The sequence below is a fragment of the Lemur catta genome, chromosome 6 (genome assembly GCF_020740605.2).
Source record: "Lemur catta isolate mLemCat1 chromosome 6, mLemCat1.pri, whole genome shotgun sequence".
Lineage (NCBI taxonomy): Eukaryota > Metazoa > Chordata > Mammalia > Primates > Lemuridae > Lemur > Lemur catta.
Genome location: NC_059133.1, coordinates 28222159 through 28236138, shown reverse-complemented (window position 1 = coordinate 28236138; position 13980 = coordinate 28222159). Strand labels below are relative to the sequence as shown.

The 13980-nt window shown below is 40.0% G+C and overlaps 1 protein-coding gene across 4 annotated transcripts in view; it reads right to left on the bottom strand.

Annotated features, from left to right (window-relative positions):
- Nucleotides 1-13980, bottom strand: part of POC1B (POC1 centriolar protein B) — a 93787-nt gene that overhangs the window by 67881 nt on the left and 11926 nt on the right. For all 4 annotated transcript variants that reach the window (XM_045553270.1, XM_045553271.1, XM_045553272.1 and 1 more), the window contains 2 exons: nucleotides 5603-5774; nucleotides 679-858 (listed from right to left, as the gene is read on the bottom strand). In XM_045553270.1, the coding sequence (XP_045409226.1) occupies nucleotides 679-858; nucleotides 5603-5774 (352 nt within the window). The remainder of the gene's footprint in view (nucleotides 1-678; nucleotides 859-5602; nucleotides 5775-13980) is intronic.

The following is a 13980-nucleotide window of genomic DNA, read 5'->3' as shown; positions in this document are numbered from 1 at the left end:
CTTGTATTGCATCAGCCTCCTAACAACGTCTCCCTGCCTCAGGCCCTGCTTTGACAGTGTATTGTTCACGCAGCAGTCAGAGCAAGCGCAGGAAAGTGCTGGATATTGAGATAAGCACGCTGCAGCAGCACCTCCTCCCACCCAGGGCATAGGTCAGGGCCGCCCCTCACCTGGCCAGCCTCACTCTGGGCCTCTCCCACCCCCTGCTGCCCTCCTTGCTTTCCCCCACACAGCCACCAGGCTCCCACCCCAGGGCTCTGTCCTCACTTCCTCTCTCCAAGACACTCCTCTCCCGAATTTCTTCATGCCTCACTCCCTCCTTCCTTTACATCTCTGCTCCAAGTCTACCCTTTCTGTAAGGCAGTGCCTGGATGCCCTGTTTAAAACTGCAGCCCCTTCCAGCCCGGCTCTGTGTTTCTCCATAGCGCTTACACCATCTGACCTACTGTATCTACTTTCCTATTGTTTACTGTCTGACTCCCTAGAATGTAAGAGCGGGGGTCTTCACTATTTTGCTGCCCACTGTTCCCAGCACACAGCAGTCACACACTAAGCACCTGCCAAATGAATGCGTGAATATGCCCTCGATTCCCTTTTCTGGAGGTTGGGGGGAAACATGGACTACAGCAGCAAAAAACAAAAATATGGAAATCTTATTATGAAACTTTTTGCACTTACTTGGCACAGCGTACCCAGTGTGTGTGTCTGTACAAGGAATATAAGAAACGCTGGCGATACATGTTCCATACTTTGATGGATTTGTCTTCAGAAGCCGTAGCTAAATACTGGCCGTCAGCTGAAAAGTCCACACTTCGAACTGGAGCTGTATGAGCTTTAAATTCCGAGGATTTCCCTCTCCTGGAAATAAACAGTTCAATATTTATAACACATTTGATTTACTTATAACCAATATTTTATCCTTATACAGACTTTAAAGCATATAAAATGGGTTAACTCATACAAAACCTAACAAATGCGTGAAAAGGCTACACTGTACTGTACCCTTAGTCAACACTGTTTCATACTACTTTTGTTCATTAAAGTCACAACCCATATTTAACAAGAAAGACCATGGTTGTCCCCACACTGAAATGCATTTGCTGTTTTTGTCTTAATGGGAAGCTAGGAAAATAGTACTTCTAACAAATCTCTACCACACATTTTAAGTTTCTTTTGTTGCTCTAGCAGTGGCAGTATACAGTTTAAAGAAGTTGCAACCTAGGAAAAAAAAAAAAAGCTAAGATTGATTAAATCAACAGCACACCAAGGCTATTTTCAGACTGGGGTCACATGGAACTTGCGTGGACTGATAGTCTGGGTTGGGAGGAGTCCTTTTGCCATTTGCCTCTAGACAGAGTGTCTCTAGGTGATCTGACTTTCCCATTCCCATCCTGCTTCCGCCCACCGGTAACGAGAAATAAGAACCCTGGTATGTACCTAAGGCCTGGCTTACCCTGTAGGCCCAATCTCACACTCAAAAGCAAAACAAAGAATAAACGGTAACAACATACGTCACTTTTCAACACCTTGAAATTTCAGATGCATTTTTTCCCCCTTGGCTAGAGTGGAAAAAAAGAGGATAAAAAGAGAGAAAATAATGTGAGGCATTTGAGAAGAAGTAGAAAAAACAGTTAGAAGCAGGCTAGACAGTGTTTGGCTGAGGACATATTCATTCATTTATTCAGCAAATACTCTCTGTGACTGCTGTGTGCTGGGAACAGTGGGCAGCAAAATAGTCAAGGCCCTGCTCTTACATCCTAGAGAGCCAGACAATAAACAAATAGGAAAGTAGATACAGTAGGTCAGATGGTGTAAGCGCTATGGAGAAACACAGAGCCAGGCTGGAAGGGGCTGCAGTTTTAAACAGGGCATCCAGGCACTGCCTCACAGAAAGGGTAGACTTGGAGCAGAGATGTAAAGGAGGGAGGGAGTGAGGCTTGAAGAAAGGAGTGTCTTGGAGAGAGGAAGTGAGGACAGAGCCCTGGGGTGGGAGCCTGGTGGCTGTGTGGGGGAAAGCAAGGAGGGCAGCAGGGGGTGGGAGAAGCCCAGAGCGAGGCGGCCAGGTGAGGGGCGGCTTGGGAACACTGGCACAAGTAGCATTTCCCAAGGTGATATGTGGGAAACCCTACCTTGTGCCAGTGTTCCCAAGGCACTTTTACCTTATACTATATCTAGGACTTAGCAATTTTCCCATTGAGAAAGTTACAGTTATATTATGATCCCTTATGGGGAAAACTGCCATAACGGCTTGAAAAAGATCAAACAGAATTTAGTCTGAAATAACATATCCGTATCAGATTTTCAAACGTTCACACTGGCCTCCCATATACTCGCACCTCATCCTGTGTTTTGCTACCTTGGTTGGTCAGAGCAATTATCTGCTTGTCTCCAAGCCAGAAGCCTGGAAGTCGCCTCAACTCCTCCTCCCCCCCTTTCCTCTCCTCCCACATCCAGGAAGTCAACAAACCACATCCACATCATCCTCACTTCCTAAATATCTCTGGGATCCTTCTCTTCTTTCTATCCCTGCTCTGCTTGCCCTAAGCTAGATACATCCTCAACATCCTTCACCTAGGTTATTGCAAAAGCCTCTTAACTGATCTCCCTGCTCTAATCTTTTATCCCTTTCTGTTCACCTACATACTGTGCTTATTACCTTGCTACGAGTGTAACTCCAAGCACATAAATCCCAGTGTAGACGTGTCACTGGCTGTCCTCCAACAGAAAGCACAACGCCCAAGCTCTCTGGCGAAACATCCTGCCATAACACTGAACTTCGTACTCGGCACAGTTATGGTGCTTCAAGCACACCTCTGCCATTGCACTCAGCTTTCTCAGTTTGGAGTGTTCCCCCATCCCCAGACCTCCCTGTCCAAGCCAGGCAGGCTTACTCACTCCCCATGTGCTACAGCTATTTTGCTTACTACATTATACCGTGACTTGAAAAAAAATAAACCGTTTCTCTCCTATTAAGCAGTAAGTTTTTTGAAGACAGGAATGATAATTTCTTTATCTCTTTAAGATCAGCATCTAGCACAATGCCAGGCACATACAAAGAGCTGGATACATTTTGTTGAATTCCACTAGGAAGAGTCAATACTTAAACGTTTTTAGATCAAACCTGGCTCAGCCTTCCTGTGGCCTGTAGGAGGCAAAGGTGACTGTACCATAAGTCTCTATCCCCTCACATATAATATTATGTCAGGAATAACAAATAAATATTAAATAAAAATTAGGAGGGAGCATCCAGGGACTAGTTCAGTGAAGTCCCTAGGGAGATTTCTATGAGTAGAAATCAGGAGTGTAATGTGGCCTGAATTCAAGCAGAAGGCCTAGGGAAAACAAAGAAAAGACTTGGCATCTGCACTGACCGGGAAGCCAAGCAACAGCCAGTCGGCATCATAAAAATCTGCCCTGAAATGTAGTTCTGACCCCACACTGCAGCAGGCCACTCTGCTTGCTGGCTTTCTGAAAGGCCCTCCTCTCAGCTGGCCTAACCACGGCATCCTGTCTCAGCAGGAAGCATTTAAAAAACCACGATAGGAGTGCCTTTGTTGTGCTGGTGCTTAACTGGTTTCTACTTCCTCATCCTGCTTTAATATAGGCTCTCTGACAACCGCATATTTACCTGTCTGGTCAGCCAAATTTTCTTGACTGCCCACTGTGATGAACTCCAGGCCAGAACTGCTTTCGCAAATGCTCCTATGTAATTCTTTCTTAGCCCCCCAGCCACCAGCTGTGGTATCTGTCTGCAGACACGCTGCCGGCACTCCTATCATCCCTGTGCATGCACGCTGCTCCTCTCTGCTGGAGGTGAAGTATGTTTATTTCTCCCCACTTTGAAACTTGGCTGGGGTTGTGACATTATCTGGACCAACGGAATGTGGCAGAGATGACAGTAAGTTTTAGGCCTAGCCCTTAAAAGGTCTAGCAGCTTTTGCCATCTTTCTCCTGGAACCCAGTTGTCACTCTGTAAGAAAGTCCTGCTGGAGAGAGAGCACAGGGAGAACTAAGGTGCCCCAGACAACAGCCAGCACCAAGGCCCCAGGCATGTGAGTGAGGCATTGGCCCCATCCAGCCTAGCTGCCAGCTCAATGAAGTTGCGTGAGTAATCTCAGCCAACACCAGTGGGACAGAAGAACCATCCAGACAACACACAAAATTGTGAGAAGTGATAGTTTTTTTACTAACATACTGAGTTTTGGGGATTGTTAGGCGGCAATAGATAGCTGATACATCAGCTTCCTTCCCATTGCCATAATCCACCATTGCTCTGGCCCCAGTATGACACAATTAGAAAGAGAAACTGGAGACATCTACACAAGTTTAATCACTGTACTTAGATTAGCTATGACAAATTAATGATGCAGTGTGTTTTAGCTCATCTACCCTTAAACAGTTTGTTCACTGAGATTTCCTTGAATTAGTAATGGGAGACTGAAGCTATGCTGTGAAGATAGCAAAAACACTTAAATTCTAAATTCTCAAAGTTAAGGATATTGGAACACATTTCTCTTGGACCTCAATCCAGTCTCTTCCTCCTTATATAATTCCCCTCTACATTGCCATCCACATGATCATTATAACACATCACTTCTTTTCAGTAGCATTTGCTATCATGAGGACGATTGATATTTGGGTTTCTCAACATGGAGTTTCCCTTGGGTGGTGGCAGGAAGAAGTGCCCACTGGCAGGGGAATGCCCTGTGAGCTTCCCTTCATTGGTGGGGGAATGATATGATGTGTGGGATTTCTTCTAAAAGTACTCCAGGAAAAACAGGGGTATGTGTTGGCGGCGGGGGGGGGGGGTGTGCTGAAATAGACAAAACAAGATGGGCAGGACACTGATAACCGTCAAAGCTGGTTGATGGGTATATGGGGGGAGTTCATATTCATTCTAGTTTTATGTATGTTTGAAAAGTTATATACTCAAGAGCTTAAAAGCTTTAAAAAAAAATCCTTGACAATAATTGTTTAAAAAAGATGGGCTATCAGCTGGGGTTTGAAAAGCCTCTTATAGAGAGATTTATTGTAACAAGATATGACCTTACACAAATGCGATGATTTATACTTTTGTCAGAAATTTTCTTTAACAAGAAAATTCTGGAGCCCAATAATGAATGATAAAAATCAAAGAACAGTTCTGGCACAGGAGCTTTCTCAATAGGGATCCAAGGGCCCCTAAAGGATCCATAAATGGGTGTCAGGAGGTTAATAAACCGTAAATTTTTGGTTTTACAAGTTGATGTGTATCTTTCTGGGGAGACAATCCTAAAGCTTATATCCGATTTACAAAGAAATTGATAACTACTACTACTACTACCCTCCCAATAAACTTAACACATATTAAGCATATTCCCATGTCTGGAAATAGTTTTCAAAAAGAAGATATAATTATAGGTTAAAGATGAGGAAAAAATTGAACAAAATAGTTTGGTTATGTATGAAGGACAGTATCCCTCACATGTGACTGAGACTCAGTGTAGGTAGGCAACTGGGGAGTTTGGGCATTCCCAGGAAGTACCGGAGGAGCAGTCGGGCCCCAGCTTTTGTTTGCATTTCTAGATCCAAAGCACATCAAGTGTTTCTTAGTTTCTCTTACTTATCAGGAATCCAGAGTCTAATGGTTCTGTCTCGTGAGGCAGATGCCAGTAAGTTTCCATGTGGAGAAAACTGCACGCTGGTCACAACATCCTTGTGACCCACATATCTGTAAGCTCTCGCTTGTGGCTTGAAACTCCATAGCATGAGAAAGGTGTCCCAGGAAGCAGTAGCTATCAAGAAATAAAAGAACAAAACCACTGTTTGTTAAAACGTAAACATACGCATGTCTTATTACAATGGGCAGCAAATCTAGTAACAAGGTTTCCAGGTAACAGATGGGCTGGAGGTTCTAAGGCTGACAGGCAAAAGCAAAAATATTTTTTAAAGATCCTCAAAACTACATCACTAATATGCAAGTTTGGGTATGTTCTGCATAACCACACAGCAGGATTACTGGCCCCTGTGTGCAAAATTAGAGCTCAGTAACTACTTATTTACTAGAAGGTGGCAGTACAGTGTAACAGGGAATACACTGGACTGAGTCAGTTCTGTCTCTAACTCTCCGGGTGACTGGGAAAGTTACTTAAACTCTGTGTCATGGAGACTGAATGTTTTTCCTAAGAGGGCTGGATGAGGTAATTTTTTAAACTGTTTATGTGGAAATAATTTCACATTTACAGAAAAGCTACAAGAATAGCCCAAATAACACTAATATACCCTTTACCCAAATCCACCTGTTGGAAATATTTTGCCTCATTTGCTTTATCATTTGCCCTGTGCTTTCTCTGTATATGAACACACGTGCACACACACACGCACCTATTTCCCGAACCATTTAGAAGTTGTATTAAGTCATGGCACCTTTATACCTAAATACTTCAGTATGATTTTCCTAAGAAAAAGGATATTCTCTTACACACCTATAACAGAGTTATCAGCTACAGGAAATTTATCATAGATACCAAATTTTACCAACTGTACTCTAATTTTACCAATTGATCCAGTAATACTTTTATAGCTGGATACGATGATCTTAAAAGTCTCTTTCTGCTCTGTAATTTTATGACATTTGCTGATTAATAAAAGACTCATGTGTGTCAGACATTAACTTAAGGCTTTAAGAGAAGGAAAACAAACGCAGTCAATGGTGGAAATAAATGCCTTGGCAACGAATGAACAAACAAGCAAATGAAAGATTTTTAACTCTTGCCTAAAAAACACATTGTATTAAATATTATATGCATGCAGCTCCAGAAATAGCCCCAATAACAGAAACTAGGTCAACGAGAATCACCAAGTCTAGATTGTAGAATGCTTAGAAAAAAATGCAACTTTATAAACTTGAAATACAATTAGTGTCACTGTTAGAATAGGGCCTGGCTATATAGTCACTGAAATCTTCTAAGTTCTTTTGCCAACATATAAAATTCCAAGAGAAGGAGGTTTGGAGTGATGAAGGGTGGAGTAGAAATCGAAAGTTCTTTTTTGGACATAGTAAATCTGAGATGCCAATTAGACACACAAATGGAAATGTCAAGTAGGGAGATGGACATACCCACCTGGAGCTCAGGGAGGGGTTTTGACTGTACAATGTAGTGGTTAAAAGAACAAACTGTAGAATTAGACTCCCTGGTTCAAATCCAGGCTGTCACTTACTACTGTGTGCCCCTGGGCAAGTTACTCAACCTCTCTGTGCCTGGGACACTTCATCTGCACAATAAGGTACTAAAAGTATTAAATGAAATAATACTTGTAATTTAAGCCTGCCCCATTGAAAATACTCAAATGTAGCTATTATTGCTAAAGTTTTTTTTGTTGTTGTTACTCTTAGCAGTAGCCTAAAGAAAGCCTTAAAGACTGTAAACTGGATCAACTAACTTAGGAAGTGAGTACATAAAAGAGAGTGAAGATACTTAACCTTCAGATAAGGAAGAGCAAAGGAAGGAGCCATAAAGAAGGAGGGCACGAGGAAACTGTGGTGTCCAGAGAGACGAGAAGTATTCCAAGAGGGTGACAAGCTGTGAAATGCTTTGAAGAGACTGAGTAAGCCCAGGCCTTATCACAGCTTCCTACATAATTTGCCATGCCCAGTAAAACATGTAAATGTGAGGCCCTTGTAGAAAAATGATTAAGAATTTCAAGACAATGATAGCTCAGTGTTCAAGTAAGCATGGGGCCCTGTGTCACTGCACAGGTGGTATGTTCACAAAGCTGGCCCGGGACCGAGGACCAAATGTTGGTTTGGCAACAAGAATTGCTTCAGTGAAATGGTGGGATCAAAGCCAGAATGGTATGAGTTGAGGTGAAAATGAGAAGGAGTTAATATATAAATCTTATACATTATATTTATATATTAACTCCCTCCCATACACACACACACACACACACACACACATTTTATCATTCCCTAACTTGTTTAAGGTTTACAGGGTCCCTAACAGTCAATATGATAAGGGCCAAAAAAATGGTATTATACGATCATGGTACAGCAACAATAAACTGGGGGGAGTTAGAGGGATAAGAATGTGAAGCTTAACTGAGAGGGTGACACAGGGCTAGAGTCTCCGCAAATTTTGTTAGTGGAAGACGTAAAGGGCCCTCTAACCAGATTAAATGTCACAGTTTATTCTCCACGTTCATCCCCGTAATACCTGTATTATACACAGAGGGGGCTAAAAAGATTAAAAATTTAGAGTTGATGGTTACATACCCACATTAAATTAACACTTGCTATACAGCTGCTCATTTATGATGGGGTTACATACTGATAAACCCATTGTAAAGTCAAAAAATAAGTTGAACCACTGTTAAGTTGGGGCCCATCTGTATATCAATATGAAACCTGCTAAAGCAAAGCGACTCAGAGAGTAGGATGAAAAAATGGCTTCAGGGACAGGGACAGCCTAACCCAGGGCGAGATGGCATTTTGGAGGCCTGCTGATTATGGGAAACAGAGACATTCCAATTACAACAGTACAGCTCAAGGTATACTATATTTTCTTCTAAACTTTAGGAAAACAGAAAAAAACAAGACTAATAGTGTATAAAAACTCTACGAATGCATTCTTATTAAAAATTATGAAAACCAACATTGACTTTTCCTCTTCCTTATCTTCTTTTTTAGGAAAGAATTGTCCCACCAAAACCTAATACCATTATAATAAAAGTATTTGATTATTATTGTCAACGTGTACTGTGTCAACGTGGAATTTGCTTTCATACATTTCCACCGAAACACACCCTACGTAAACATTACCACATAATTTAAAATGTCAAACCTTGTACCATTCATTATCCGACTGGTTTATTTTGAGATAAAATGTCAAAGGGAGGAAGTTAAAAAGAAAAGGTTTAACTAGTAAATCTACCAATTTTAAAAACATTTATATTCTATAACAATAATCCATTGTTTCAAGAAATCCTTGTTAGGACATAGGAAAGAACAAAGCCTATGCTTACTACCTAGGTCAGTGCTTTCTCTCTGGAGACCAAGAACACACTAATGGAAAACATGTTTGCTCTCCGTAATATCCAAAAAGCAAACAGTTTTTATGTTACCTTAAGTACCAATAACTTCCTTGAGTCAACTCAAGCTCTCTCAGTCATTGATTTAAGCAACTACAGTTATACACAGGTTTGGTCTGCCAAAAATACTAGTTTCTGAAAAGAAATGGTGCTGACTGCTCCAGTTTTTGTGTTTCTTGTAAATTATCTTACGTATCTTTTCAATTGGTAGTACCTGTACCTGACACAGAATGCTAATATTACAAAGGGGTATTTAACTAAATCTCCTTCCAGTCTTTGGCCACCGGGTTCCCCTTCCTAGATGCAACCAGCTTTACCATTTTCTAGGGAATACAAATGTCTATCGTCATGTATTTTTTATACAATGGTAGTATATTATCCATACTATTCTGCATTTTGCCTCTCCGCCTCCCTCCACTTAGTATGATATATGTTGGAGATCATGTTTTGTTAACACATAGAGCTGCCTTATTCTTTTTTTGGTAAATTTTTATTTTGATAATTTTAAGCTTATGGAAAAATTGCAAGGTAGCCCAAAATCTCCCATATATTCTCTACCCTAGATTTTTTCTTTGTTTATATTTTGTCTATTTGTTTTATCGTTTTCTCTCTACATATAAATACTTTCACATATACATATCTTTTCTTAATTATCTGAAACAAAGTTAGAAACATACTGCCTCTTTACTACTAAATATTAATACTTCAGTGTGTATTTCTTAAGAATAAGGACATTCACTTACATAAATCACAGTATAATTAACAAAGTCAGGAAATTAAATAGTACTATTTAATATACAGTCAGCCCTCCATACCCATGGGTTCTGTATCTGTGGATTCAACCAATCACAGATCAAAAATATTTTGGAAAAAAAAGTGTCCATACTGAACACGTACAAACTTTCTTGTCATTATTCCCTAAACAATTACAACATTTGCATGGAATTCATATTGCATTAGGTATTATAAAAAATCTACAGATGACTTAAAGTATATGGGAAGATATGCATAGATTACGTGCAAGTACTATACCATTTTATTGAAGGAATTTGAGCATCCATGGATTTTGGAATACTCAGGGGTTCTGTAACCAACCCCCCATAGATACTGAGGGACAACTGTATGTTATTATTTTATCCACAGTTCATATATATATTTTGTCAATTACAACTATTTTCCCCAGTCCAGCATATGCACTGCATTAACTGCCATGTGTCCCTAGTCTGCTGTAAATTAGGAAGAGTTCCTAGGCTGCTTTTGTTTTTATTGACTTTGGTTTTCTTGAAGACTGCAGCCCTGTTATTTTGGTAGCATGTTCCTCAATTTTTTTTTAATGTCTTCTCATGATTAGATTCAGGATATATATTTTTGGCAGGAATATCACAAAAGTTATGTTGTACCCTTAACAATGCATCATAATAGGGAGCACGTGATGTCTTTTGTCCTAATATTGGTAGTATTGACTTTGATCATTTGGTTTTGGTGATTTCTATTATGTACAGTTAGTATTTTTTCCCTTTGTAATTAATAAGTAACTTGTAGGGAGATACTTTAAGAATAGAATACAAACAGTAGTTTCAGAATCATGAAAGCAAACCACTGCAAAAAGCAATCCACTAACTAGAGTTCAGGATTCAGTTTAAAAAAAAAAAAATCCGGGAGGCAACTAAATTATGGGTGGCTCCTTTTTGGTCTTATCACACTTAGTTTTGTACTTTGTTAGTGAGTCTGCTTCACCTTTGAACTTAGTCTAGGGCACGCCTAAAGCATTTCAGGTGTGGTACTGATTCCTAAGGCATGGCCTTTCTGACCTCTTGACTAAATGCCTGGGGAGCTCAGAGAGATTTCCCCTCTGTTGGAGCTAAAGATTTAGACTCCTAGCCCTGTAAGGTCACTAGCATTACCATTTAGCTCTTGGTCCAGCTGGAAGCAACCTCAGGAAGGTTCCCGCCCCGCACATCCCCAGCTCAGCCAGGCTGTCAGTCTGCTCGGGCTCTACCTCTCTGCTGTGCAGCAGGAAAAGTGCCCCCAGGAAGAAAGCCAAGGAGATCATGGGACTCACCCTGTGTGTTTCTCTTCTTGCAAGGATCATAGTTTTGTACTCTCCATAGCTCAATGCCTGAAAACAGTTGCCTCACATACTTTGTCTAGTTTTATATTTGTTTCCAGCTATCAATTACTGTCATCAACCTGCTTTATTCTTTTTATTAGTTGTGTAGCATTCTATTGTATAGCTATACCTTAATTTATTTAGCCAGTGTACCCCATTTAGGTTGTTTGCAGTCTTACACTTTTACAAAGGATGCTGCAATGTACATGTGTCATTTCCAACATGTGTAAATACATCATTGTGATGAATTCCTGGAAGAATTATTGCTGGGTCTAGGTCAAAGAGTACATATTTTACAATTTGCTAAAACGGTCCACAATCATAATGTATTTTACATAACTTTATACATTCGAATTATATTCCCTCGCAGGCCTTTTCATTCCACATTCAAGAGAATTCTGATAATTTAGATTATTTTCATATAGAAATCCTTGAATTTTTCAATTATTTCAGAAGTCCTTCTATATATTTTCTATCTCCATTATGTCATACTATAAAAATCTACTATTGGAATTAAACTCAGCTTTCTAGTTTGAAGGCACCATGATTTTGTACTTTCTGCTGCATTTCCAGGTTCATACTGGTCATTGGGTCACAAAGGGAACACTTGACTGCCTTCTTCAGGGAAATATAAACAAGGAAATCTTCTAAAGAACCCTATGAGAAGGAACTGTTTATAAATATTTTTTAAAAAAGAAAAAATGCAATCCCTAGGCACACGTGTCTATAAACCTCAATGGAAGTGAGGGAGAGGGTTACACAATAAAGACAATATTCCAAAACTTAACTAGATAAACTTTAATATGTAATAGTGTCAGAATGAATTTGTACTATCCAAGCACTGCATAATAATATAATTAAGTGATGGCACTAACTTAAAATCCCTCTGCCTTGAATAAGGGAATAATTAAGCTTGTTTTCTTCCTATCTGATACTCAGTAATTAGCTTGCTAGTATAAGCAGGGTCTAAAGGAGCTGCAGGTGCTTTAAAAAATAATCTTTAGTAATGACAAGCTGAAGAAGTTGAATTTAATTTATTCAAATTCCATGTCTTTGAGGACTGGCAATGACAATAACACAAACCTTTCCTGAGTTGTTACTATAGGCCTAGTACTTTTAAATACTTCATGAGTACTGCACTCTTATTTAACCCTCATAACAAGGCAGATAAATATCATTATCCTTTTTTTTTTTTTTTTTTTTTACAGATCAAGAAATGAGGCTTAGTGAGGTTAAGGAACTTGCCAAGGTCATGCAGATGTAAAGTGGTAGAGCATGATTTTTAACCCAGTTCTATCAAACTCCAAAGCCTGCGCTTTTCACCAATAAGCCAGTGTTTCTCAAAGCATAGGGGATTTATGGATTATCTCCATTAAAATTACTGGGGACCCTGTTAAAAATGCATTATTCTAGTAAATTATAAATTCTCTGGGGTGAGACCCAGGAATATGGACTTTTGACAAGTTTATCACTTAATTCTGATACACACTGAAATTTGAGAAATAATTACAATCTGTTACTTCCTCTCAGTGTATACACTAAATTATTTTAGCACTTGGGAGTAACTTTTTAAGCTATAACAAGAGAAGCTCAAAGAAGCTACTACATAGGTTGCCATCAAGAACCATAATAGAAAAAGAATTTTTTGCAAACTTTTATTATGGTTTTGCTGCAGGGAAAGTAACTTAAAAATTCCAAATTTCATTCCGCTTCTATTCAGTCAAAAAAGGAGAGAATTAACTTATTCTTTACCACCATTTATTTTACAAACATCCAACATGTTAAACAGGGATTGAGTCAATGACAGGATAACCTTGAAGGACAAAAGGAGGGAAAAATGACAACTTCAATGTTAAAAGTATGTAATTGAATTGAAACTTCTTAAATACAGCTCAGATTTTGCAACTGATGTGAAAATACTTTTAAATTCTTTTGCTGTTGGTTTAAACTTGAGTGTGGCCCTCTGGGAAAGAGATTGGCATACTGGAAAAGAGTATGTCTGCAAAATCAGACTCTAAACCAGCTCAACCAGGCTCTGCTACTTACTAGCCACATGGTTTCGGGAGTTACTGAACTTTCAGTTTCCACACCATAAAAAAGGATGACAACACTTAACAGACTATTGCTCTCCCATCCTCTCCTCTCTCATCATCTCCAACCCAGTCTGTGAGACCTAAGAGCCCACACCTTCTAAGAGGCTACAGAGAAAAATCCACGCTGGTTCAGGTTTTCTTTCCTCCAGTCACATCTGAAGTTTAAGCCTTTAGCCTCTCTGGTCCTAATCTCTGTGCCAACCCTCACTCCCATAATGCTCTGAAAACCCCTTAGCTGACGCCAACAGCCATGCCTTCCCTCCTTCCCAAAGCTACCACTGGGCCACAGGAATATCTGCTGGGTGATCTGCCTTGTATCCATTCCTCCTCTCTGAGAGCCCCTGCTCCCCATTAACTAACACCTTGACTCTGCTTGGGGACACCAAGTTCCCTGAAACCCTTTCAAGGGGCAATCATCTTCTTTTTCACACATCACCTACTTCAGGTCACAGTCTTCCTCTCCATTCCAGCTCCTAGTGTCATAAGTTCATTCAACAGATACCTGACCCCTTTGATGTGTAAGACGTAGTGGGGGAGGGAGAAAGTCCTAAGTAATAAAATAGACAAAATCTCTTAAATGGGAGCTTAAATTTAAGTGGAGAAGCAGGCAATTTTTAATTGTGCTAAGGGATATGAAAGAAAGTCATAATGAGAATTTTGTGTGGGGGTGGAATACTTAATTTAGATAGAGTATCAGTGGCATTTTAA